We start from the raw sequence: 27,978 nt of genomic DNA, 5'->3' as shown, positions 1-27,978 counted from the left end.
CTCTGCCTTCAGCTGCTGGGTGGGGAAAGGCAGCTCCCAAGCCAAGTGGGCTTGGAGCACAAAATAACATTCAGAAGTTGTTCGACTTCAGTGCAGGTCAACAGGTAGGAAAAAGGTTAATTGTACGGGTTTGGGGAAATTGGGGTTACTTTCTAAGGATTCCTGAATAGTGAGGCAGAAAAAATGGGAGGGATGACAGCTATTAAGTTCTTCTCTAGCTCATTCAGTCTTCACTCAACTGTCCTCTTTTTCTAAGTGAAGTTCATCTTCTTCCCCCCCCCCCCTCATTTCCTCTTCTCCATTCCAACATCATGGAAAGATCATTCATGGGAATTGCTCTCTGTTCACTTCCTCCAATTTCTAGTCCGTGGCTGAAGGAACATGCCAGTGGCTTGGCTGGGCATGTGGGATTGATCTTAAGGCTGCCAACTAGCTTAAATACAAGCAGCTGATCTGTTCCTGAGATCTGATTTCCAGAAAGTAATAGAAGAAACTTGGTGCTGTTGTGGGATAGATATCAACTAGCAGGTTGAGTTCAGTGTTGTTTTCACAGGCATTGAACTTTTTCAGGCAAAACAAAACAAAACACCCTTGTATTGGAAAAACTAATTGATAGTGACATTATTGACCAACCTATTTTAATTCAGTTTTTACTACCAAAGAAGTTACGCAGCATCTTCTCCCTTTATGAACAAGTTGAGTATTATGAAATAGGAGCAGGTTATAATAAATCAACGTCTTCTCTTCTTGTCTTTGCTAATGAAAAACAAACTAAGGAGCCATTCAGAAAAATAGTGATCAGCGTTAGTATCTCTTTTCCAGCCATTTTCACGCCTGCTTTCCAGTTTCCTTTTTCCCTGACATAAGAAAAGACGGGCATATTCATTTATGTAAACAGAAAAGAAGAAGGGAAAGGAAAATTATGAGAATTATGGGAACAGTTACTCAATTCCTTTGGACTGCAAGTTTCCTTGTCAGTTGGGATCTCAGGAAAGGGTTCTGTATAACTTTTGTGTAATTGCTTGATATTTGGGGTTAGAATTCAAGGAACCTTCGCCAGTAAAACTTATTAACTGATGCTAAAACAATTTATTTTAACATAATGCCTCTGTAAGTTCACACAGTATTTTGTGCAAAAAATATGATTTGCTTCTTCGTGGTTTAATTTATTTTATGAACTCAGCTAGTATGATTTATAAACCATCGTTCATAGTTCAACCCAACCCTACTTTATTCAATAAGAAAAAAAATTAAGCAAATTGCTGATCAACATACATCAATCCGTTTGGATTTTTAAAGCTATTTATCAAGTCTCCCCTGAACACTATCATTTGGGAGATTTGCAGAAGGGAGAGTTTTAAAAAAATATTTATTTCATTATTAAAATATGGTTTGGATCAGTCAAGTTCCATTTCTAATCTGAGTCAGGAATGATATATTCATTATGAGTTTATTTTTAGTTGTCACAGCTCACTTGGCTGTGGTGTCTTACCAGCAACTGTAATTGGTTGCATTCTGTCAATTCAGAATGCAAGTCAAGGTATCATATTTGCATTGGGTTGCCCAATGCGTAAGAGATTGCGAGACAGTGACAGGGAGATTATCTTGATGTGCTCTTCAGTGGGCAAAAATTAAATGCATGTAAAGATTTTTCTCATTGTGAAGCATAACTATTGACATCTGCACACTCAATGGCTGCAAATGGCACGGCTACCATAACCCGTTGAAAAAAAAATGGCATATCTCTCTTAAACGTACATAAAAATTAAGACATGCAAAGCGATGTTTTAACTGAAGAGGGAAATGTTTGAAAAAGAAATGTTTACTCCTTCTCCCCTCCATGCAGGTGGTATTTTGCTGGGAATGTAGAAATCTGAGCTTTTTTAGCGACGTTGTTTAACCCAAACAGATGTTCTGTATTAAAAGGAAAAAGCATTTCAGTAATTTGCTTCAGTTATGTTTTTTTTTCCTCTGCTCCCACCAAGTATTACACAGGTTTCTTTAATCTGAAGCGGCACCAGATCCTGGGGTTCCTTTGAGGGATGCAATTTCTGATCTGGCTCCAGATCAAGGAGGGAACGAGCAGATGATGGGTGCTGCACTTCTTAAAAGCCCAGCATCCAGCTCTTCTTGCTGCGTCCTTTATTTCTAATCATCACAACTGGGCTGGGGTGTGTCTTCTTTAAGCCAGATAAAATGAAAGGAGCTTATCACTGCCCAACATATTCATGTGCCCTTCTTGTGAAAGAACATGTAAAAGCAGAGGTGGCCTATCACTGTGGCAAGCTAGGCGATTAAAATTAAAATGAGCTTTAATTTATTTAATGTAGTTGTTGGTTTAAATTTGGTTAGGTGTCAGAATTTGAGACTGTTTAAAAAAATATAGCGATAGTTTAATCACATGCATGTTTCAATTAGGTTAGTAACTGCAGAGAACTAGTTGAAGTCTACAAATTCCACTGCAATGTAAAAAAATCCAGCAGCCTCAATACCAGATTAGTATTGGGTGGATGGAAATGTACTATCAATTCATATTATCTTTGCAATTATTTATTTACTCCCCTAGGAAGCCTATCTTCTAACTTATTTTAGAAAGAAACTCCCCATTCTAACTCTTTTTTCCCCCTTCACAAACAACAGACATGATGTCATGAGCTCAGTGGCCATTCCTCAACTAACTTATAGTGTCTTCTCAAGTGAGTCAACCACCATTATGCTAAAATAACAGTATTGAGGAGGCTTTATGTCACTTCAAAAATGGTTGGATGACGTGATGAAGACACTGTAAGTCACTAGTGAGGAGATGTTGAGGACCACCAAGACTCAAATTCCATTTCTCACTCAGCTATGGAGCTTTACGCCAATTTTTCTCTCTTGGTCCAACCTCCACAGATCATTATGGAACTAAAAAGGAAGAACGCTTGAATATTCAGAGAATAGTTGGAATATACCTACGAATTTTATCTCTTCGTACTGCCCTATATTTTTCTTTAAAATGCTACTGTGTTTCCTTGAAAATAAGACAGATAAGATTCTTTTGATCCCTGAAATAAATGCTTGGCTTTATTTTCGGGGAGGTCTTGGTGCAGGAGACGGCGAGCATGGTCACCTCATGGCTGCTGCTGTGTTGCAATATTTTTGGGGAGGGCTTATTATCAGGGGAGGTCTTATTTTTGGGGAAACAGGGTAGAACTCTTAAAAACATTCTGTGGAGTCCCTGAGTCATATCCAGAATCACTTAAGGAAAAAAGCTGGAATTATAGAAATGCAGTCCACCATGTGATATTTTCTTCTCAAAGGATCTCTGATGCCAACATCGGATAACTAGTAAAAAAGAAATTCACTTGACAAAAGGATAAATAGGTTACAAAAGTTGTGTGCGTCACACAGGGTAGTTCATGATCAGTGTTTCCATATATTATTTACTAATATATATTCCTTTTCAGGATCCTTTTATGCATATTTGTTCTCTGCCTCAAAATTATATTCTTAGCATCATTTCCACCGGGATCAAAAATATTATTCATATAAAAATACAAACGTTTGCTTTATCTCATACTATTGTTCGCCATCGAAGTCCATGTTTGTTTATATGAAAAGTCACAATTCCATGGGGTTGCTTGCTAGGTTTTCGCTACTTAAAAAAAAAGTCAGAAATTCTGTAAGATACGCAGACATATCAGTCTGTTGCACAGAGCAGATCAAAGCCTTCCGCTGGAAAATTGGTCCCTCCACACCCTCTCTTACCTTGATGTGCTTCTTTTTGTCCTGAGGGCTAAGCAGACTTTCAGTTCTACAGTGATCCCTGCCATTTAGGTGTGTTTCCAGGAAGATTAAAGAGAGTGTTTGGTTGTTCTACATGGCAAAATATGGAAACAACCATTGTTCCTCTTCCTAACTCTAAACTGGCTTCCAGTCAGTTGTGTAGCTGGCCAGAGGACCATCAAAGGACATGACTTTAAGAGAATATTTTTCTTTTAAGTACTTACTCCAAAGTACAACTAGGTTACCATAACTGCACTGTCACATCTATTGGCTCAGTAGATGACAGCAAAGAGTTGGAAGACTCTGCCTCTTTGCTGCCACCTAGTGATCATCCATGACTTTTCAGCACATAATAAGGTGAAACGTGCTGGGGCATAGTGTAGTTAGTACAATACCCCAAAGGAAGTTAACTTTGAGTTCAAAATGCTTCAAAATGCTTTGAAATAAAGCCATCCCCTTTGTATTTTCTATTTCTTTACTATATTTGGCAACCTGCTGTATATAAATACATACCATATTATAGTAAACATAAGGATAAATTATTGGATGGGGGAAAAATTGAGAGACCGCCTGCTGCCAATTACCTCCCACAGACCCATTAGATCACACAGGCTTGGTCTCCTCCGGGTTCCGTCTACTAGCCAATGCCACCTGGCTACCACCCGGGGGAGGGCCTTCTCTGTGGCAGCTCCGGCCCTCTGGAACGAACTCCCCGCAGAGATTCGGACCCTCACCTCTCTCCAGGCCTTCCGAAAAGCCGTCAAAACCTGGCTTTGCCAGCAGGCCTGGGGTTGATGAGTTCCCCTCCCCTCTCGACTGTGTGGTTGTGTGATTCTTGTCTATTTTAATTATTTGTATTCTGTTCTATGTTCCCCTTTTTCCCCTTTTGAGTTGTTCGCCGACCTGAGTCCCTCCCGGAGAAGGGCGGCATATAAATAATAAAATTCAATTCAATTCAATTCAAAATCATCCTTCCAGGTAAATGTCACAAACTGAGTATGTTCATCAGCTGAGGAGCAGACCTCCTCTGCCAGCAGGTTAAATTGACTTTCTCTGCTGGTAGGAAGATAAGTGCGACTATTGATCAATGCATCAGGACCAAACCAATTCCATTGAACTAAACTATAAGTGAGAAAAGTTTTTCAATTGATTAGCAAATTGTTTATTGTAAACTTGCACATGTGCCCGGCTGCCTAGTTGTGAATGGTCTGCTATAATTGGCACCTGTGATTCTGTGACCTTAAGATAGTTTTCACACACACACACACACACACACACACACACACACACACACACGTACACACACACTCCAAAGATATGCCTCCTATCCAGCCCTACACAAAGAAATGGCAGCTCTATTAGACAGTCTCATGAAACTTCTTTTTGTGATCATCTATCCTTTTCCTCAGTTTAGAAATGCAGGTTGTCCTCAACGTATGATCAAACCGAACCCAACCTTTTGGCTGCTAAGCAAAACAGTTGTTAAGTGAGTTTGCCCCATTTTACGACCTTTCTTGCCACCCTTGTTAAGTGAATCCCTGAAATTGTTGCGTTAGTAATAAGTGAATCTGACTTCCCCATTGTCTTCGCTTGCCACGCAAAAGGTGATCTCCCAGGGACCCAGCAACCATCATATAAATATGAGCCAATTGCCAAACGACTGGATTTTGATCACATGACCCCCATGGACACTGCAGTGGTCATAAGTGTGAAAAATGGTCATCAGTGACTTTTTTCAGTGCTGTTGTAACTTTGAAGAGTCACTAAATAAGCTGTTGTAAGTTGGGGTCTACTTGTGTGAGGAACAACCTTGTCTTTGAAGTCCAGTCCATAATTCACATTGTGTAATGTTACTCAGTTTGACCCTCTTTTCTGATAAGGCTTTCTGTTCAATTTCTTTTTTTTCTGATCATAGCAATAGCAGTTAGACTTATATACCGCTTCATAGGGCTTTCAGCCCTCTCTAAGCGGTTTACAGAGTCAGCATATCGCCCCCACAGTCTGGGTCCTCATTTCACCCACCTCGGAAGGATGGAAGGCTGAGTCAACCTTGAGCCGGTGAGATTTGAACCGCTGAACTGCTGAACTAGCAGTCAGCTGAAATGGCCTGCAGTACTGCACTCTACCCACTGCACCACCTCGGCTCTTACTACCCCTTTGGGAAGTTGGAAGATTATTCTCTTTGAAGGAGGGAAAGTTTCTTCCATACCTGCTTAGCCGCATGTCTTGTTTTATACATTTGTCCAAAGGGGAAAATATACTGCACCTGCTGCACTATTACCAAAGGGACACGAAACCTGTCCTGGAACACAACAGTTGATCTCACTACCTCTCCTTTTCTAGAATTATATGTCTTAAGGATTTTTTTTTTTTTGAGTAGGACACAATAATTATCCCTGGCATTCATTTCTGAGTAAACCTGGATAGGATCATCATGGTGTAAATTTCTACAGACTATTTTTTTTGGGGTGGTGGTGGTGTTGGATCCTAATGTTTTTCCCTTCCCTGAATTCTAATGGGTATTTTCCAGATGCCAGGCTAATTTTAAATAGGTTTTCTTAGAACTGGTACAAGATCCGAGGTGGCGCAGTGGTTAGGGTGCAGTACTGCAGGCCACTTCAGCTGACTGCTATCTGCAGTTCAGCAGTTCAAATCTCACCGGCTCAAGGTTGACTCAGCCTTCCATCCTTCTGTGGTTGGTTAAATGACCCAGATTGTAGGGGGCAATAGGCTGACTCTATAAACCCCTTAGAGAGGGCTGTGAAGCGGTATATAAATCTAAGTATTAGTGTTATTGCTATTGATTGATTGATTCATTGGTTGATTGATTGATTGATTGATTGATTCATTGATTAATTGACTGATTGAGTCATAAGAGCCGAGGTGGTGCAGTGGTTAGAGTGCAGTACTGCAGGCCACTTCAGCTGACTGCTATCTGCAGTTCAGTGGTTCAAATCTCACCGGCTCAAGGTTGACTCAGCCTTCCATCCTTCCGAGGTGGGTGAAATGAGGACCCAGACTGTGGGGGCGATATGCTGACTCTGTAAACCGCTTAGAGAGGGCTGAAAGCCCTATGAAGCGGTATATAAGTCTAACTGCTATTGCTATTGCTATCCGGCTTCCAACAGGAGTCGGGTGGCTCAACTAAAGAACTATGACAGCCATGACCATGAAACCAAAATAATTATTTAATTCTTTTGATGCCTTCCTCTCTCAAATTTCCTTGGGTCTTAATTAAAAATTAATTTCTTCTGGATGAAGAAAGCAAGAAAAAAAAACCACTTCAATATTACTTCCAAGACAAAGCAGTGTCCCTCTAGGTTAAGGCAATCTGTAACTCACTCCCCTATTCGTTGTGTGGATATTTTGAATTACTGTTTCCAACATTCATGATTTATGGATCATGCTTGCTGGAACCAATGGGAGCTATTGTCTACAATAGGGGTGTCAAACTCCCAGCCTGCAGGCTGGATGTGTCACACACTGGCCAGATGTGTCACGCAAAGGAGGGGGAAGTCATGATATGTCACATGATGACGCCTTGACAACACGAATCTGACACCCCTGGTCTACAATATCCAGAGAACATTGGTTGCCTACTTCTAAGTAGATCAACGAATCTCTTATCTAGCATTTTACATTAAATTCTTTCTTTCCTCCCATCCTTTAAAAAAAATATCTTACTTCTGGATTTGGGGTGGGAGCAGAAAAAGCTTGATGTAAAATGTAAGCTAAGAAAGTCATTTATCTACTTAGAAGTAGGCAAGCCAATATTCTCTGGTTATTGTAGATAACAGCTCCCATTGGTTCCAGCAATCATGATTCATGGCCTTCTCGTAAAAAAATGAACCAATCCCACTTGCCTGAAATTAACCTGTTTCTATAGCGGGACATTTTGTTCCCTTCCTTCTTAAGTTTAAACCTTATCCTATTGTTAAAAAGAGTACGGTAGGAATAGAGGAAAGGTTATGTAAAGACATGCGCAGCAAAATGCCATGATCTCAGTGACCGATTACCTCAACTGTTTATGAGAACCAGGTAGTACCAGGGACCATCTGGATATGTGAAGATTCTACTCTGGCTGGGATGGTCTTAGAGATTGACAAGGAGAATGTACCAATAAGATGCTGTTGCTACCTCTGCTTTTGCTTTGCTTGCTAAAACTTTATAAAAGCCAAATAAACTCTGCGTAAGGCAGACAGACATTTTGGACACCACCTGCTGTGATGGATTTCTGAGACCGAAACCCTGGTGCCCAAACCCGGGACAAATCTGGTGCCGAAACCGGGGACAAAGGCACCCTATGGGGGAGCAGCTGCCAACATACTTACCTCCCGTCTGGAACAGACCCCCAAGATGCACCAATTGTCCTACGGGACCCCTCAGAGGTCAGTATGGGTTGCAGGCTGTCTCTACACCAGCAACAATACGTGACAGAACTTAGATTCTTGTTACAGAAGTCAGGTGTTACAGCACCTGAGGCATGCATAAGAGAGCTGGTGGAAAAGATAGGGACACATTGTCTTTGGTATCCCGAACGTGGGATGCTTCGTTTACGTGACTGGGAAAAAATAGGGCAAACTTTACATCTTGAACCCAGGGCTCCAGTAAAGATATTACAGCTATGGTTTCAGTTCCGTCAAGCAATGGAAAACTTTGGCTCTAAAGTTTTGGCAGGACAACAGTTGACCACAAAACCTCCGCCTAAATATGATCAAATAAAAATTATTCCCCCAAAACTATCTTTAATTGGACTTTGAGCTCCTCGTGGAGAGGTTAATACTTCTGCTTCTCCACGGTCAGAGGAACAATTAGCAAAAGAGGGGGAGGATATAAAAGATATGTTTTCTATCTGTTCACCTAATTTGATTTCACAAGATCATGAAGTAATTGGCTTAAATCCCCCTCGGCTCCCCTGATCAGGAAGAGTTTGTTTTTTCTGTGCCTTTTTCTGGCAAGCCTCAGCAAGCCTTCTCTAATATCAGGCAGAAGGTTACTGAGCTGTATCCTGATTTTATTAACAATTTGCAGGATGCTTTAAGACAACAGGTAAGACAATTCTGAGGCTCAGATGGAGTTGTTGATGAAATTAGCACGTTACTTCCAAATGCCAAAGGGCAATTATTGGTCTTGGGAACAATCCTGAGTTGGCAGATATGATTAAAGCATGTCAAGATATAGGAACAGCCTCTTGTCAAACTAATAAATTGGCGGCTGCTTTATTGCAAGGCAGCAAGCCTCAAGGAAAGTTTTACAACTATGGTCATTTTAAAAAGGAATGTCAAAATCCAGGGGTGGGTGGGTATGTCTGCAGCCTCCTGCAGCCCTTTCCATCAAGGGTCGAAACCAAAAGCAAAATGTCCAAAGTTATTTCGTTGGTTGATTTACACATTTACTTAGTCCTTCTTTGTGTCAGATTTATATTGCGGAATGGAATCCTTTTCGTAAACGTTATCCATCGGCTTTGTTAAATCATTATATGGATGATATTTTAATTGGAGCACCCAAAGATACAACCTAATTGGCTTTCAGAAATACAATTTCATGAAATGTTGCAATCTTTTCTTGCTCCGGTTTTTCATTGTTTAACTGTACACGAAGATATTTTGCTAATTAATTTATGGCAGTTGTTAGAGACCCTTACTTGGGTTTGTCCATATTTTTCTTTGCTGGCACATTTATTTAGTTCTTTATTTGGTTTATTGACCAAAGGAAAACAGCCCAGCGACCTCATTGTGATTTTTTTTTTTTTTGCAGCCCTTGCCACAGTTGAAAAGATTAATGAGATTTTGAGCATTTAGTTTGTGGATCGTGTAAATTGTTAGTTAACTTTTTTGATGTTTTTTACTAGTAAATTGCCTATAGGAATGTTATCTGTATTGGAAGACAAAAAGACCCCGTTTCAAAATGTTTTGCCATTTTTTTAGGCAGTTGTTGAATTAATAACCTTGGGTTTGTCGCAGAAATTGGACTGATTTGATTAATATTATTTTTCCTATTCCAAAATCTGATTTTCAATTTTATTTTCAGAATAATTTATCTCTTCAGAGTGCTTTAACTGACTATGGTTTGGTTTATTAGATTTATATGCCTCCCTTCTCCCAAGGACTCAGGGCGGTGTACAACATTAAACATGAACATTAAACATGAACATTAAAAGAAACACATAATACGAAAGTTAAAAAAAAATTAAATAGAATATCCCCAAACAAACCCAATTAGAATTAACAATAACATTTTTAAAAAAAATCAAATTAAAATTAACAGTGATCAATAATTTGATTTGTTTTGTTCAGGCCAGGCTGGCTTGCTGGGAAAGCCAACTTTTTAGGGCGCGTCGGAAGGACCGGAGGTCGGGGATTATACGAAGCTCCGGGGGCAGCTCATTCCAGAGGGAAGGCGCTCCCACTATGTGGGCTGTATTTCATATCATTTGCCTAAAGATCCTCGGCTTGCTTTTTTAATGACTTTTTCTTTTCCTGTTCGTCCATTGCTTTAGTTTCCTTCGCTTTTGCAAGCTTTTACTGTTTTTTCAGGTGGAGGGTGAATGGGAGGAGTGATTGCTTATAAGGACAGTCATCTCCGCAACATTTAGAATTAGCTGCTGCTATTTTAGCTTTCTAAATCTTTTCTTAACAAGCTTTTAAACTAAATTTCTGACTTTCGTTATGTGTGTCAACTTATTTTTGATTTTCCAGGTGCTTACATCACACCCAGGATTGACTTAATGTCATGGCTTTCTTTTTCACTTTGTAGCAACCATTATAAGACTGAAAACATTTATATTTTGTTTCTCATATACGTAGTCATTTGTCTTTTTCCGGACCTCTCTCTGAAGGTTCCATTTAAGCAGATGTTGTTGTTCATGTTTTATCTACTCTCTTTTCAGATCCATTTTTAATCACTCTTTTTTTTTTCATCAGAATGCCAGAGGGCTGGCATGAGTTTGCCATATTCCACTCGACCAAGCCAAATAGATTGTTTCATCTTCCCCCCAATGTTCTGGGGCATCCCGCTCAGGGGGGACACGGAAGTTAATCCCCATGGCTTGGCCGCTAATCAACTATGGCAAATAGATGTCACCTATGTTCCCTCTCTGGCTCTCTGGAAATATATTCATGTTTCTATTGTTACCTATTCAGGAGTGTTTTGGGCCATACCTCAACGAGGAGAAAGAGTTAATCATGTTATTTCTTATCTTTTTTCAGCCATTACTGCCTTGGGTAAACCTTTCTCTTTAAGAACTGACAATGGCCCGGCCTATTTTTTATTGGCCTTTTTTGCAATTTTGTACAACTTGGAACATTGTTCTAATTCATGGGCTTCCTTACAATTCCACAGGTCAAGCCATGGTGGAACGTGGTAATTGGTCCTTTAAGCACTGTCTTCCCAAACAAATAAAAAAGGAGGGCTCTCGGGTACCCAATTTGCCGTACCCCAATTTGGCACGGGTAACACAACAGGTTAAAAAAAAAGGTTTTGCCTCCCCTCCTAGGGGGACGACGATATGCTGTGCTTGCTTCTACAGGATCTTTGTGGATTCTAGCACGTAGTGTTCATCCAGATAAGGATATCATGGTACCAGTCCCTAAATCCAGTTCTAGAGACTTTAAGATGTGAGGCTGTCAGCTCCCAGAATCTCCCAGCCAGGCTGGCTAAGGAATTCTGGGAATGGAGGCCCACGCATCTAAAAGTTGCCAAGATTGAGAAACACTGCTCTAGATGCATCAGTCCAAAGCAGAGGTGGGTTCCTACCAGTTCGCACCTATTCGGTAGAACCGATTCGTCAAATCTACCGAACCGGTTAGAAGAGGTTCCACCAGTGGACCCAGAAAGCAGGCCACACCTACAGAAGAGGTTCCAAAATTTTTTGAAACCCACCACTGGTCCTTGGATATGATTATTCTACACTATCATGCTCCTATTTATAAAACTCAGTGCCTCTGTGAAAGGTAAGGATGACTACTGCGTTTGTGGTACAATCAGAACATTGCGTGTGTTGAAGTTGTTTTAACGCAAACCAAAGATGCCTTTTAAAAAACAAGTTTACATCCTATTCTTATGCATGCCAGTGCTGTGTGTGAGGTAATTTAAGGTGGTTCTGACAAGTGTCATCGGCAGCTTCATATCCGGTCACATGGGCGGCAAGCCACTCCCATCCGGTCACATGGGCGGCAAGCCACTCCCACAAAGGAGGCCACACCCACAGAGTAGGTTCGAACAATTTTTGAAACCCACCACTGGTCCAAAGCCTCTGGCAGGCAACAGATTGAGAAAAGGTGCCATTGCTCTACCATGCTACGTTAGAATGACGTTCTTTATTACCAGTCCTTATATATTCCATCTTTTCCTTTTTCTTTCTTTCTCTTGTGTAGCACAAAGCTGGTTGGCAACATGGCCTCAATTCTGCAGTGCTGTCCTTTCCTGACCCGAGATCCATCTCTCTTCCTACGGAAACTGGGCCCACTGCTGGTCAGCAGTGCTCAACGCTGCCCTGTGATGGTGGCCCGCACTTTCTATAGTTCTGTCCCTGACCTGCAGAGTGAAAAAGACACCTGTGGAAACGCTGGTGAGATGATAGGGTGGAGCTCAGAGAAAAGATACTGAAAAGGAAACAGAAACTGATGTCATATAAGATCCATAGATTTCAAACGAAACCACACATTTCATGCTAGGAGCTCCCAAGTGGGCTCTTGTAGAGGTGTTCTAGATTTTTTAGATCAAGCCAGTCTCTTGGTAACAAACCTATATTTTGTGGGTATAAAGTGTTTGTACTCCCTGCATTATTTGATTACATGTAAAAGGGTTGGAATCTCTGTGTGAAAGCACCTAGAACCCTTTAGAGTGTCTCCTTTTTGAAATTGTTCTTTTGTAGTTCAAGACGTGGTGTCATCATTTCACAGTCACTAATTAGCTCAGAGGCAACTTGTAATTCTTCTAATTTTTACTTCCTGGCTGAATATTACTTGGTTACATTTAGAAATTTAATGTGTATTTCAGTCTGTAGAAAAGGAAGTGGAAACTGCATCTTTTCTTCCCTGTGCATAAAAAAGGTTTGCCTTGACAAAGCGATCATATTAAAATGAGAACATAACCTGGCAGAAATATAAGCTAGAATCCTGTTCCTGCTGCTTGGTTTTCCTATATTCAGATGGAAAAAATTCTTTCCCAGGTTTGTATGGATGGAAGAATCTCTGATTACTGTATGTGATGGACGGGTCATAGATTTAGTCCTAATTTTGCCCATGACCATTAAAAATATTAGGTGTTGAAAGTGGCTTCAAACATCCAACCAAGTCAATTGAGGGATCTGAAATCAGGCATGCTGGTTATATTTTCATGACAGATAGAGAGTATTTGCATGAAACACACCTCACATGTAACATTCCTCATCTCCCATTGTAAAAATTATTAACAGATGATGAGAAAAACCTTTCTCTGACTGAACCCCTGGAGACTCAATTCCAGAACCCAGCCTTCCTTACCCCGGCTTGTGCCCTCTAGACATCCTGGGATAGAACTTCTCAAATTTACGGACAATGCGACCAATACCAAGAATTTTGGAAATTGGCTTCTCATTTTGGAAGACATCAATTTAGAGAAACAGGAGACCTAGTGGACTGAATGGACAAAGAATTAAGTCCAAAAGTCCTTGGAAAAAGTTGAAGTGGTAGAGAATCTGGAAGCTACTAAATGTCAAGTGCAAAGAACCAGGAGCATCTGCTGAGTTCAAGTTGTTTATCATTATCATTATCATTATTATTTAATCTTTGGTGAGATTCACAACCTTTGGGGTTGGATGGTAGCTCAGCAGCTCAAGTCCTAACCAAGGACCTAGGAACTGTTAAGGTAACGTCGAAGGATATAAGCTGTTCCAAGTAGGGTGGTTGTTGTTGTTGTTATTATCGCAACAACAGAATTGTATCACAGCGGCCAGTTGTTTCGCCGGATTTGGCATTGATTACTAGTCGGGCCTCACCCAGGGGCCTAGGACGTCGTAACGTATTTTCGTAATATGCGTGCAGATCCAAGCAGTGCGGCTTTTTGCATTTGACTGATGGTGATTTTATCAATTTTTAACTGTTTTAAATGTAATTCCAGTGCTTTTGGAATAGCACCCAGTGTGCCGATTACCACTGGAATTACCACTGCTGGTTTGTGCCATAATCGTTGAATTTTGGTTTTTAAGTCCTGGTATTTCAGGTTTTTTTCATATTCGACCCTGCTATCACCTAGTATTGCAATGTCTATGATTGTAACCTTGTTTTTCTCAACCAGTGTGATGTCTGGTGTATTATGCGCCAGTATTTTGTCCGTTTGTATGCGAAAATCCCACAAGATCTTGACCATCTGATTTTCGGTGACTTTTTCAGGCTAATGTTCCCACCAGTTTGTTGCTGTTTTAATATTATAATTTTTGCACAAATTCCAATGGATCATTTGTGCTACTGAATTGATTATTATTATCATCATCATCATCATCATCATCAAATGATCAAAGCTAAATTGGCACTAGATAAGGGTCAACCAAATTCATGGGGGGAGGGACTGCACATGGGTCTCTTGTGGATGTGCAATGATTCCAAACAGATGATACATTTAACCCTGCCTTCCAGTTCAGCCTTCTCATCTCCTACACTAAATTCGCTAAAAGCCATGCCTATGGGGAATCCCATTCAAGAATATCTCTATCAGCCTCTCTCTCTGGAGGCTCAAATCACTATGGATTTTCTTTTGTGCACCCTCTAGTTTCGATTCCCCGCTCAGCGCCCCAGCCTCTCCCTGCCACCCAGTGCCCTTTCATGGAATCCGAGCGCCAGAGTGGCCAAAGCTCTTTTGTGCAAGAAGCAAAACCTGAACTCCAGGAAGATGTCAGGCCTTTCAAATCAGGTAAGGAAAGAGTCCAACCTCCTTGGGATCAACGGTGGCGGGAAAGATGAGACACCCTCCCCTCCCGTTCTTCCTCTGACCTGTCTGCATCCCCCTCCCTCTAGGAATGCTGACGTCCTTGATCCGAGAAGTGCACTGCAGCCTCAAAAAGAAGTTGCTGGACTCTAACAAAGTGTCTCACCTCATCCAGGACAACATGCCAGGTTGGGGAATTGGATCCTGACAACTTCTCCCATTGGGTGGTGGGGTGGGGGAGTTGCTCAGAGGGTCTCTGATATCTTCCAGCTTCCCTTGGGTATTAGGGTCAGCCGTGAAGATTAACTGATTCCGTCTGAAGACTTAATTGTGTCAAGCTTAACTGTCTGAGGTCTGCTTCCTCCTCTCTCCCAAGTGAAAACTGGAGCTATAAATGACATCGAATGTTTATTTATATCATCTGTTAACTGTGCCACTTTTTAGCATGACAAAGTGAGGACGCTTTTAGGGCTATTCCCATCCACTTCTCTGCGTACTTTATCCAGAGGATCATCTCGCAACCAGGTTGTCATCCCAGCCCATCACACCAGTCTCTGATTTTCAATTTCTTTTCTCTGTAAAGCCCCAAAAGAGGAAAGACTTGGGATTTGTTGATCCAATTTTTTTTAAAGGAAAAACACTTAGCTCACCTTTTTTCATTACCTTTCTACAGTTAGTCTGCCAGTGGCTTACACAGCTTCAGCAAAACCAAATAAACAGCTGCCTCTGAGAGCAAAGATGTTTGCCCTGTCTCTATATTGGGGTTGATTTCACATTTCGGTTACAATCCATGCCCAGTGCAGAATAATTGCCTGGATCCTTGGCCTTCTGAGGTCTGACGGAAAGATGGCACGCTGAGGATTGAACCCCAGAGAGAAACACCTTCTCTGTTGAGCTCCTTGAGTGCATAGGAACCCTTAATTATTCAGTAATTATAAGTAGCCTTCATTTAGCAATTACAACTGGGACTGGCAACCTGATTGTTAAATAAAGCAGTTGCTGAATAAAACTGCAACCGCACATGGATCTTCCTTCAGCTTTCTTTTGCTATGCAGGGTTGAAACTCAAGAAACTCAAGGTGGCAGAATTACCTTTTCATTATTGTCATAACTATAAACTGTCACTAAATGATATGGTCACTAAATGTGGGCTACCTGTATATTAAAATAAGGCTTTTATTACTGAAAGCTTACTAAAACGATTGCAATTTTGCAAATGAGCAGCCTGCACACTCTTTTCTCCATACTCTGACCTGGGCAGGCTATAAGAAACATGAAATAAACAAATAACAAGTACCAGTATATTTTCTTAAACTAGATTTGGGGTTTCAAACCACCCCCTTCCTCTACATAATTGCTTCTTTGCTTTTTTGTTTGTTTCTTAGTTATTGCTTTTTCATTCTGTTTGAACTGTTGTTCTCAGCGTGATGTTTTTGGCAATGATTGTTCTATCATCAAAAAGCTTGGTGGAAGCTATCCAAATGCCCTGCATGAATAAGCTTTATGTGGCTTTACATAGCAAGTCTAAATATTTGGCATTATTTATTCTCCCGGAGCTGGTTTCCAGAGTTTCAGGCACGGTTTGCTGGTTGGTTGGTTTTTATATTACCAGTTCTATGTTCAGGTTGAAATGGTAGGGATTAAGACTTTGACCTTCTGGATGCACACGGCATGCTCGTTGTATCTGGGCTTGCAAAAAATCTTGCCTGAATTTTCTGTATCTCTTTGCTGCCATCTGGTGAGTATCTGTATTCACTCTGTTGGAAGAAATGTCCATCTGGGTTTAGTTCCAAGTGGGGAGAAAGACACTGGAAACATAGATAGATAGATAGATATTTTATTTGTATGCCGCCCTTTTCCCTGGGGGGACTCAGGGCGGCTCACAGTTCAGTGGGAGGGAGGACAAACCATGTTAAACACATAAAACAATACATCGTTAAAAGCACAACATTCATACAATTCGGGTGGGGTCAATATCTTTAACCCCAGGCCTGTCGGGACAGCCAGGTTTTAAGGGCTGTGCGGAAGGTCTGGAGGGTGGTGAGGGTACGAATCTCCACGGGGAGTTCGTTCCATAGGGTCGGAGCTGCCACCGAGAAGGCTCTCCTCCGCGTGGTTGCCAGTCGACATTGACCGGCTGATGGAAGTCAGAGGAGGCCTAATCTATGTGATCTAATTGGTCGAGTGGAGGTAATTGGCAGTAGGCGGTCTCTCAAGTACCCAGATCCAATACCATGCAGGGCTTTGTAGGTGATAAGTAGCACCTTGAAGCGTACCCGGAGATCGACAGGTAGCCAGTGCAGCTCGCAGAGGATAGGTGTTGTGTGGGTGAAACGAGGTGCACCCACGATCGCTCGCGCGGCCGCATTCTGGACTAGCTAACATGAAGGCTTCTTGGAAAGATGGTTTATTGGTGGGCGATACCACATGGTTTGAGGTCCTGGGCAAAACAAAAGGGAGGAGATGCTGAGAGTGCGTGGATTTTATGCTCTCTCTGGGCTTTTGAATTTGAGCTTGTATTCTGATTGGTTGTCAGGCTTCCATGGGGCCATGCAGGGGTAACTTTGTAGGTTTGAGTCCCAGGCTTGGTTGAGCCTTGCTGGGTGATGGTGTAATGAAGGGCAATTAAATGGCTCTGCCTGAAGGAGGTAGAATAGACTGGCCCAAGCCTTAATGGCCCATTAACGAAGGTGTGTGTGTGAATTTCTGCCTCCTTTTTGGGGAAATATTCCACCCTTTTAATATTTCCTAAAATATTTCATTTTCCTAGGAGAGAGCGCTAACTTCCTACAACACCGTTGATATTCTGGATTTTGCTGGGCCCACTGTAAAGTTCCATTATAGGAAGTAGCAGAAGACCTCTGCATGTGTTTGCAGAGAACAGAATTTCCGCTAACTTTGGTCTCCTGCTTCATCTCTCCCCTCTCTCATGTGCTCAAATGGCATCTCCCATCTTACTGAATTTGCATGGTTAGGAATTCCAGTTGGAGGGCACCATGCAGGAAAAGATTGTTAAAGCGTCCCAACCTGCCTCTCCTCTATTAAATGTTAGGTGCTGCCCTGATACCTATCGGCCTTAACCATTGAACTGCAAAATGTTAATTATTCAGGTTTCACCCCACTATAGAAGGTTAACCCAGGCTGAACAGAACAGGGAGAGCCAGTTTGGTGTAGCGGTTAAAGTGCCGTCCTAGGAACCAGGAGACTGAGTTCTAGTCCCACTTTGGCCACGAAAGGCCGGCTGGGTGACTTTGGATCAATCTCTCAGCCCAGCCCAACCCAGAGTTGTTGATGTGGGTAAAATAGGAGGAGGAAGGAATACTAGATATATTCACTGCAGAGGTGGGTTCCTACCAGTTCGCACCTATTCGGTAGAACCGGTTCGTCAAATCTACCGAACCGGTTAGAAGAGGTTCCACCAGTGGATCCGGAAAGCAGGCCACACCTACAGAAGAGGTTCCAAATTTTTTTGAAACCCACCATTGCCACACACACAGACATACAGACACACAGACACACAGACAGACACAGAGAGAGAGAGAGAGAGAGAAAGAAAGAAAGAAAGAAAGAAAGAAAGAAAGAAAGAAAGAAAGAAAGAAAGAAAAAGAGTGAGAGAGAGATGAAAGAAAAAAGAAAAAAAGGACAGAGAGACAAAAGGAAGGAGAGAGAGAGAGAGAGAGAGAGAGAGAGAGAGAGAGCACATGGCCTGCAAGCCACTCCCACCAGGTCACATGGCCCGCAAGCCACTCCCACAAAGGAGGCCACACCCACAGAGTAGGTTCCAAAAAAATTTCAAACCCACCACTGATTCACTGCCTTGAGTTACTTATAAAAGTAATAAAGGCAGGCAAATTTATTTATTTATTATTAAAATTTATATGCCGCCCAATCCCGAAGGACTCCAGGCGGCTTACAAAAGAAGAAAAAGAGAAAGAAAAAATAAAATAAAAAACAAGACAGTTTAAAAACACAAAGCCACATGCATTCATTCTAACCGGGGCTGGACCTCAAAAGTGAGGTCAACAGCCCCAGGCCTGCCGGAACAGCCAGGTTTTGACAGCTTTCCTGAAGGCCATGAGAGTGGGTATGGTCCGGATCTCCCGGGGTAGCTGGTTCCAGAGAGTCGGAGCAGCCACAGAGAAGGCTCTCCTCCGGGGGCCTGCCAGCCGACACTGCAGGGTTGGGTTTCAACTGGTTCGTGGCGGTCCCTGCGAACTGGTTGGTCGGCGAACCCAGAAGTAAGTAACTTCCGGGAACGGCGAAGGGCGCACTTGCCCGCCCGCGCTCCTTACCCGGTTTTGACGAGTTCTGCGCTTCCACGCATGCGCAGGACGCATACAGCGCCTGCACGATCCTCCAGGAGCAGCTGGAGCATCGCACAGATGCTAGTACGCATGCGTGCACTGCGTGCATGCACGCGCACATTGCACACGTGCACGAGGACACTGCCGGCCCCGTTCCAACCGAACCGGTTGGAACGGGGCGAGAAACCCACCCCTGTGACACTGTCTGGCTGATGGCATCTGAAGGAGGTCCAATCTGTGGGATCTTACTGGCAAATAAACAAACAGCCCCTTCCTGCATGCTGTTCTTTAACTGTAAAGTCACCATTGAGAGACGATGATTGAGGCTCAGGCAGAAATTAACCCCTATTGTTTCCTAACAGACAGCCCTGTGTTTCGCTATGATGCGTTCTTTGAAGAAAAGATCCAAGCGAAGAAACAAGATCATACCTATCGGATCTTCAAGACTGTGAATCGCCGGGCAGATGCCTATCCGTTTGCTGAGGACTTCTCTACCTCTGAGGTTGAAGCGCGAGAGGTGTCTGTCTGGTGCAGCAATGACTACCTCGGAATGAGTCGCCACCCTCGGGTGCTGCAAGCCATACGGTGAGGGGCAGACAATATTCCCTGCACTGCCGTTTTCCACGCCTCCCAAACAATTCTAATTTCCCCCCTTGTATGTCCAGCTTTTCCCCACTGGAGGAATTCTACTTCCCACCATTCCCAGCCAGCATGCATAATGGGGATAATGGGGAAACTGAGTCCAACCTCAGGACGGCCTGAGGCTTTTCTTGATATTTATGAGCAACTCTACAGTGGAGGGGGGATTCCTGGCTTTGCCACTCTATATAGAGCAACTCTATAGTGGGGGGGGGGACCCTCGCTTTGCCACTCTATATAAAGCAACTCTATAGTGGAGGGGGGGAACCCCTCACTTTGCCACTCTATAGAGAGCAACTCTACAGTGGAGGGGGGATTCCTGGCTTTGCCACTCTATATAGAGCAACTCTATAGTGGAAGGTGGATCTTCACTTTGCCACTCTATAGAGAGCAACTCTGCAGTGGAGGGGGGGACCCCTCACTTTGCCACTCTATAGAGAACTCTATAGTGGGGGGACCCTTGCTTTGCCACTCTATAGAGAGCAACTCTATAGTGGAAGGTGGGCCCTCACTTGGCCACTCTATGGAGAGCAACTCTATAGTGGGGGGGGGGAACCCCTGCTTTGCCACTCTATATAGAGCAACTCTATAGTGGAAGGTGGATCCTCACTTTGCCACTCTATAGAGAGCAACTCTACAGTGAAGGAGGGGGGGGAACCCTCGCTTTGCCACTGTATAGAGAGCAACTCTATAGTGGAAGGTGGGCCCTCACTTGGCCACTCTATATAGAGCAACTCTATAGTGGAAGGTGGGCCCTCACTTGGCCACTCTATGGAGAGCAACTCTATAGTGGGGGGGGAAACCCCTGCTTTGCCACTCTATATAGAGCAACTCTATAGTGGAAGGTGGATCCTCACTTTGCCACTCTATAGAGAGCAACTCTACAGTGAAGGAGGGGGGGGAACCCTCGCTTTGCCACTGTATAGAGAGCAACTCTATAGTGGAAGGTGGGCCCTCACTTGGCCACTCTATATAGAGCAACTCTATAGTGGAAGGTGGGCCCTCACTTGGCGACTCTATGGAGAGCAACTCTATAGTGGAGGGGAGGACCCTCGCTTTGCCACTGACAATAAGATTTAAGTTTTTAAGTCTTTAAGAAGATGTTGGATAGCCATTTGTCTGAAACGGTATAGGGTTTCCTGCCTAGGCAGGGGGTTGGACTAGAAGACCTCCAAGGTCCCTTCCAACTTTGCTATTGTATTGTATTATTTGGGGTGGGGTGGTAGATTTCTCAATTTATGTTAGCATTATTCTGTCAAAGACCTCCCTGGTCTGAAGGAAAAAAGAAATATGGGCATGTCTTGAAGCTTTTCTGGAACTACTGAATCATACTTTGCTTCAGCTTTAGCTTAGATAAGATCAGCAGAGCCATCAGCCATTGATGGGAAGATTCAGGTAGTTCTAGAAAGTCAATGGTTGGGAGCCAGATTCCCTTAATTACGGCGTGATTCATTTAACAACTTCAGTGATTCTCTTAACAATCTTGGCAAAGAAGATTGTAAAGCTAGGTGTGACTTACCCAATGTTAGCTACCTTGCTTACCAACAGAAATTCTGGTCCCAACTGCGGTCACAAGTCAAGGACTACCTATATCCAGAACCCAGCAAGGCTGCCTCTAGCAAAAGCTTTTCTCTCGGAAACCTGAAAGCCGGGTGTTAGAACTGGCGGTAGATGATCTCTGTCATTTTCTGAGCAAAGTCCCAATTTCCTCTTCTAACCCACAGCGATACTCTGCAGCGTTATGGAGCAGGAGCTGGAGGTACCAGGAACATTTCCGGCACTAGCCGATTCCACGTGGCTCTGGAGGAGGAATTGGCCAGCTTGCACAACAAAGATGCCGCTCTGCTATTTACCTCCTGTTTTGTGGCCAATGACTCTACCCTCTTCACGCTTGCCCGCATGATGCCAGGTAACCAGGAGACCCAGGATCAGCCAGAAGTGAAGACCTCCGTCCTCCCTAATTTGTGGGAAGAGGAGAGAATGGAGAGTTACTCTTGGCTTGGTTTCTCTCCCGTAGGGTGTGAAATCTACTCCGATGCTGGGAATCATGCATCCATGATCCAGGGCATCCGAAACAGCGGCGTTCCAAAGTATGTGTTTCGGCATAATGATCCAGACCATTTGGAGGAGCTTCTTCGCAAGGCCAAACCCAGCACCCCAAAGATTGTTGCCTTTGAAACTGTGCATTCGATGGACGGTAATTGCCCCCCTTTAGGTTTCGCTACATGGTGTCCCTAATAACGTCATAAAACACCATCATGCATCAGAAAGGCGTTTCTAGGTGTAAGCTGACCAAAAGCGTTTCCTTCTTCCTGGGCCAGCCCAGATTCCTTGGCCAGTTGAAGAAGGGACAACTAACAGCATTTTCAGGGAAAAACGGCTAAGATTATAACAGGTCACTATGGAAATGACTAGATGAACAATAAACAACAATAAACAGGGACCCCAGTCAAAAGACTTGCAGGACAAGAGGTGAGCTAACAATTCTGGAAGCATAGGCACCCACTAGGCTAATACTGCAAAATGGACTGCACAAAGGGCAGTCCGGGAGTTGCACACACAAAAAGAGGGTTGGAAGCTTTCGCTATTCAGGTAATCCAGTGTCTTCAATAATCCTTTGTCCGTAGGTGCCATCTGCCCCCTGGAAGAGATGTGCGATGTGGCCCACCGCTATGGGGCCATCACTTTTGTGGATGAGGTCCATGCTGTGGGACTCTATGGGGCCCAGGGAGCCGGCATTGGAGAACGTGACGGAGTGATGGGCAAAATAGACATCGTGTCTGGCACTCTGGGTGAGTTGGGAAAGCAAAGACCCGGAGAGGAACCAGAAAGAAAGGGGGTCATAAATACTCTAAGGCAGTGGCCCCCAATCTTTTGGGCACCAGGGACCGATTCCGTGGAGAAAGGTTTTTCCGTGAAGCAGAGGGGGAGCGGTTTTGCATGCTGCCTGCATACTGTGGATGGGGCTTTGCTTGTTAGCGTGGTTGCTGACATGCCACGGACTGGTGCCAGTAGATGGACTGGGGGGGTTGGGGATTCCTGCTCTCAAGGAACCCTACTGACCATTAAAAAGCTGACCATCCCAAGAACCAAAGGTGGTGAGTTCTGCTGGTTGCTGCAAGATTTCAGCCTCTGATTTTTTTCTCCTTATCGTTCATAAGAAGGAAAAAATGTAAGACATACAGTATATTCAGCTTGCACACTGTATACAAGTTTCAGATCCAGCTTCCCAGAAGTCATGGTCCTATTTTTTAATTGCATTAGCTCAGTCATGCTTCTTAATGCTAAATACACTTAATAGCATAAGACACGCTTGTCATTAAAGATACATCTTTCTTTCCCTCCCTTTCTCCTCCAGGAAAGGCCTTCGGCTGCGTGGGTGGCTATGTTGCAAGCACCACGTCCCTCATTGACACGGTGCGCTCCTATGCAGCCGGATTCATTTTCACCACTTCGCTGCCCCCCATGGTGTTGGCTGGGGCCCTGGAATCTGTTCGGATCCTGAAGAGTCCCGAGGGGCAGGTGCTGCGCCGTGCCCACCAGCGCAACGTCAAACACATGCGCCAGTTGCTCATGGATGCCGGGCTGCCTGTGGTCAGCTGCCCAAGTCACATCATACCCATACGGGTAGGGACGCCCCGGGATGGTGGAAGGGAGAAGCTAGGGCTGTAGTAGCAAAACAGACACAGGAGTACAGTCCTCAAGGCTTAAATTCTACTGACGCCACTTTGCCATGTCCTTAATATACACAGCCCTTTATAGAATACTTAAGAAAATGGAATGAATGAACAGGACTGAGTGGCTGCAGAATCGTGTCCATCATAGGAGGGGACCCCTGGATACCCTAAATTTTTTATGGCCAACTTTCCAGAGGGATGAAACAGTCGGATACCCTTCCTCAGTGTGTCTGATTCATTCTTCTTCCTCAGGTTGGAGATGCAGCCCTGAATACCCAGCTTTGTGATCTGCTCCTCTCAGAGTACAACATCTACGTCCAGGCCATCAATTATCCTACTGTGCCCCGGGGGGAGGAACTGCTGCGGCTGGCCCCCTCGCCTCACCACACCCCACCCATGATGGACTACTTTGTGGGTGAGTCTCCAGTGCCGTGAGCACTAAGGATCCAGCTCTATCTTACCCAAATCATTTCATTCTATAAATCAAATGCTAGTAAAGGGCAGGATTAGAACTCTCAGAATCTCTGTGGAAACAAGGCACTTAAGTGAAAATCAAGTTAGGATTCTATTCATTACACGCCGAGTGCAGTGACCACTGAAGATGTCATAAACAGAACTGAACCCTAACCCCGGGACGTATTTTTACAAACTGAAACTGATCTGCATAAACAATAGCTAAAATTAACTGCAATTTCATCATATATTGCATATGATGAAAATTGATGCAAATTATTCTGATCTCCCGCTTAAAATTTTAGCACCAGGCTTATGGCAAAGTATAACTTCACAGCAAACAAAATTCAAATCTAGTACCATAGCAGAAATACAGTAGGAAAACCTACAGTATATATTATGTAAATGTTGCACCTAGTTCTGATTTATAGTTCTAAGCAGAGGCATGTGTTCTGACCCCCTCCTCCGTCCAGTAAAGAAAGCCGAGACACGCTTAATGAGAATGTCCTTTAATAACAAGACCAGAATCTCGGTGGCTGAAAGCCAAGTAAACAAACAGATAAGGACCTTGGCAGCAAGGCCGACAAACCTTGGCAGCAATTCAGACAAACTCTGGCAGCAATCCAGCCTGCCAAGTTAGTTTCTCTTTAGTCAAAGCGTTGACTTCTGCAAGACGGGCATGGCACCAGCAGTCTTTTTTATAGTCTGGAGAGGAGCTTAATGACCATCAGCTGAGCGTAATTACCTCCTGTAATTACGTAATTGTTCTTGACGCCAAGTAGCTCTTCGATGGTGTGCATCCTGGAACAACTCACTGTTGGTTTCTGGATCACTCTCCCTTGTCTCCTCCCCACTGATCCAAGGCTCAGGCGCCACCTGGTGGCCAACCGGTCTCTCTGCGCCCTACTCGAAGTCGGAACCCTATCCAGGGTCCTCCACATCCTCCAGGGCCGACTCATAGGGCCTCTCGCTGTCGGAGTCTGGTGGCAGCTCCAACGGCTCCTGCTGGGCCACAACATGCATGTATATCCTTTCGGGGCTGCTTCATTTGGTGTGCCTAGTGAGTGACCTGCTTTTTCCACCCAATAATTATTAACCACCAAATGCAGAAAAGGAAGGGCTTGTAAAAATTTTACTTCTGAAAGTCCAAAACTGGTCTTGTTGTTATCTCTAGTCCAGTCTTATAAAAGGCTGACAGTGAATAGGATCCTGGCCTTCTGATCACCAGAATCCTCTTTATTTCCCCCTGGGAAGATTTTACTTTATAGATATGCAGGTTGGCCAATAGTTATATGCCTAAGGTGAGTAAGTACTGACACCAAGTGGCCAGTGGAAAATTTTTTATTTTATTTTATTTTATTGAAAATTTTGAAAAAAAAAACTTTTACAAATGTTTACCTCCCTCCTCCTACCCTCCCCCCCCACCCCCCCAGTCTTCCCCCCCCCGCGGCTTCCCAGAACCAATACAGGATATAAATCTTTAACAAAAATATTCTAAGATAAACTTTACAAAAAAGTTAGTATCATCTTTCATTTGAGCTTTAACTCCTCTTTGCTAGGCTAACTCTAAACAGATTACATCATTCCTTGTTTCTTCAGTCATAAACTATCTGGAATTTCTTAGTCCCATATTTATTTTGAGTATAGTCAATCCATCTTCTCCATTCCAGTTTATATCTCTCATTTGAATGGTCCTTGAGATATGCTGATATTTTAGCCATCTCTGCTAGGTTTGCTACTTTCAATGTCCATTCTTGAATAGTAGGCAAATCTTCCTTCTTCCAGTATTGCACCACCAACAGTCTTGCTGCGGTTATTAAATGCAAAATCAGGTTCATCTCTACAACTGTACAATCAGTAATTATACCTAACAAAAATAACTGAGGGGTAAACTTTATCCTTTTTTTATTTTTAACTCCACACAATCATACCATAAATATGGTAGCTGATAGTATTTATGGGGAGTGTTAAAAAGTTCCTTGGAGACTGAAAGATCTCTGTAAATATTAACTCGTGTTTTATAAAATAAAATTGCATAAATTTTTCAACGTTTTTAATCATTAGAAGCAAATTCAAAAGCAGGATGAAATAAGAGCCGAGACTTACTCTCTGCTGATGCAGGCAATGGCAAAGCCACAGTTCTGTCTATAAACAGAACGTAAGCAGAAGCTTTCAATTCAGAGATGTGACTCTTCTCACACGATGGACTTTAAAAAGGTCAGGGATTTCCTCTCATTTTTTAGCTTCCACTTCAGAGCCTTGGCCCTTCATTTTTTTACTACTAGCTCCAGAGGCCATCCTATAGCTCCTGTTGGAAGAAATGGCCATCTGGGTACAGTTCCAATTGGGAAGAAAGACACTGGAAACATGGAGACTGCTTGGAAAGATGGTTTAATGGTGGACAGGACCACATGGGTAGCTGACCACATGGAGTGGAGAGTGAGATATATTTATACCCTCTCTCAATATTTTGAACTTTAACTTCCTCTTCCTGTGGCAAGGAATGTATCCCGGTTGCCAGACTCCCATGGGGCCATGCAGAAGTAACTTTGTAGGTTGTCTTTAGTTCCAGGCTTGGTTGAATCTTGCTGGGTGATATAATCTTCTCAGGTGTCATGTGGTGAGATGGGTAAAGGGCTAATCCTATTATGTCCTGAGCAGTGGTGGGATTCAAATAATTTACCAACCAGTTCTCTGCCCTAATGACCTGCTGGGTAGGCGGGGCTCGGTGGTCATGTGATCATGTGGGCGTGGCCAAGTCAATGTCACTCAGCTCGATGGGCGCTTCACGTTAGTTGTTACAATGGTAATAAGGGTTAACCGGAGAGGCAGTTTCTGTAAGCAGGGCAATAAAGATGAGGCTAGAAACAACACTAGAATGTTTCCTTCCTGCCTTCCTTAGAGGATTAGCCCTGTAAAGTGGGAAAAAACAAAAGATTTCTTCCAACAACCGGTTCTCCGAACTGCTTAGAAAGTTACCAACCGGTTCTCCCGAGTAGGTGTAAACCGGCTGAATCCCACCACTGGTGCTGAGGGTGAAAGTCTTTTGTGTTGTAAATAAGCTGGCCCAGGTCTCTGGGGCTATTAACAAAGATGGGGGGCTGCTTTCCAAGAGCATGTTTCTCCTTTTCTCATCCAGGGAGGTATAATATTCTGCCTTTTTAATATTTCCTAGAATATTTAATTCTTCTAGGAGAGGGGCGAGTGCTAACTTCCTACACTCCCAATGGTCCATTCACCTGCTTTCTTCTCTTCCAGAAAAACTGCTGGCTGCGTGGCAGGAGATGGGTCTACCCCTGCAGGTCTCAACCTCTCCCGAGTGCCACTTCTGCCACCGCCCACTTCATTTTGCCCTCATGAGTGAGTGGGAGCGGGATTACTTCGGAAACATGGGCCCCCGCTACGTCACCCTTTGTGCCTAAGGAGTGCCTCTCGGGCCACAGAGCTTGCTGCCCGGGGATGGGAAGAGCGAGGGCCGTGCTTCACATCAAGGCTGCCCAGCAGAAAAGAGATTGCCTGAATACAATAAAGCTCTGAAACGGCCTTTTCTGCAGATTTCATAGAGTGTTGAGAATTTGGGATGAAGAAATCCCTCTAGCTGGCAGCCTTTTGCATTCCAAGGAGTCTCAGTGGCACTGACTTCACACCAAGCCCTGGTAGAATGTAAGTCATAGCTGGCTGAGTACAACACACTAAGTTGTAACTCAGTTTTCCAAGGAACAAAGTGAAAGGCTCACACAGATTACACTCTTATTTTCCACATCAGTGGTTCTCAACCTGTGGGTCGGGACCCCTTTCGGGGTCGAATGACCCTTTCACAGGGGTCGCCTGTGGCGCAGTGGTTAAAGTGCTGTACTGCAGCCACTTCAGCTGACTGTTATCTGCAGTTCGGCGGTTCAAATCTCACTGGCTCAGGGTTGACTCAGCCTTCCATCCTTCCGAGGTAGGTAAAATGAGGACCCAGACTGTGGGGGCGATATGCTGGCTCTGTAAACCGCTTAGAGAGGGCTGAAAGCCCTATGAAGCGGTATATAAGTCTAATTGCTATTGCCTAAGACCATCGGAAAACACATATTTTCGATAGTCTTTAGGAACCGAGACACCAATTTGATGGTAGAGCCGAGGTGGCGCAGTGGTTAAATGCAGCACTGCAGGCTACTTCAGCTGACTGCAGCTCAGCAGCTCGGCTGTTCAAATCTCACCGGCTCAGGGTTGACTCAGCCTTCCATCCTTCCG

At 43.6% G+C, this 27,978-nt stretch overlaps 1 protein-coding gene across 1 annotated transcript; it reads left to right on the top strand.

Moving 5' to 3' along the window:
* Positions 1-21: 21 nt before the first annotated feature.
* Positions 22-27,285, top strand: ALAS2 (5'-aminolevulinate synthase 2). The gene is made up of 11 exons (XM_032210078.1): positions 22-104; positions 12,141-12,334; positions 14,515-14,655; positions 14,760-14,858; positions 19,336-19,558; positions 21,337-21,521; positions 21,630-21,809; positions 22,240-22,404; positions 22,971-23,239; positions 23,542-23,704; positions 27,001-27,285. Exons 2-11 carry the CDS (start codon positions 12,160-12,162, stop codon positions 27,162-27,164), a joined length of 1,764 nt encoding a protein of 587 aa, XP_032065969.1. The 5' UTR covers positions 22-104; positions 12,141-12,159; the 3' UTR covers positions 27,165-27,285.
* Positions 27,286-27,978: the final 693 nt, after the last annotated feature.

This window comes from Thamnophis elegans, chromosome 2, assembly GCF_009769535.1.
Source record: "Thamnophis elegans isolate rThaEle1 chromosome 2, rThaEle1.pri, whole genome shotgun sequence".
Taxonomy (NCBI): Eukaryota; Metazoa; Chordata; class Lepidosauria; order Squamata; family Colubridae; genus Thamnophis; species Thamnophis elegans.
Note: the sequence above shows the minus strand (reverse complement) of the source record. Positions and strands in the feature narration are given on the sequence as shown.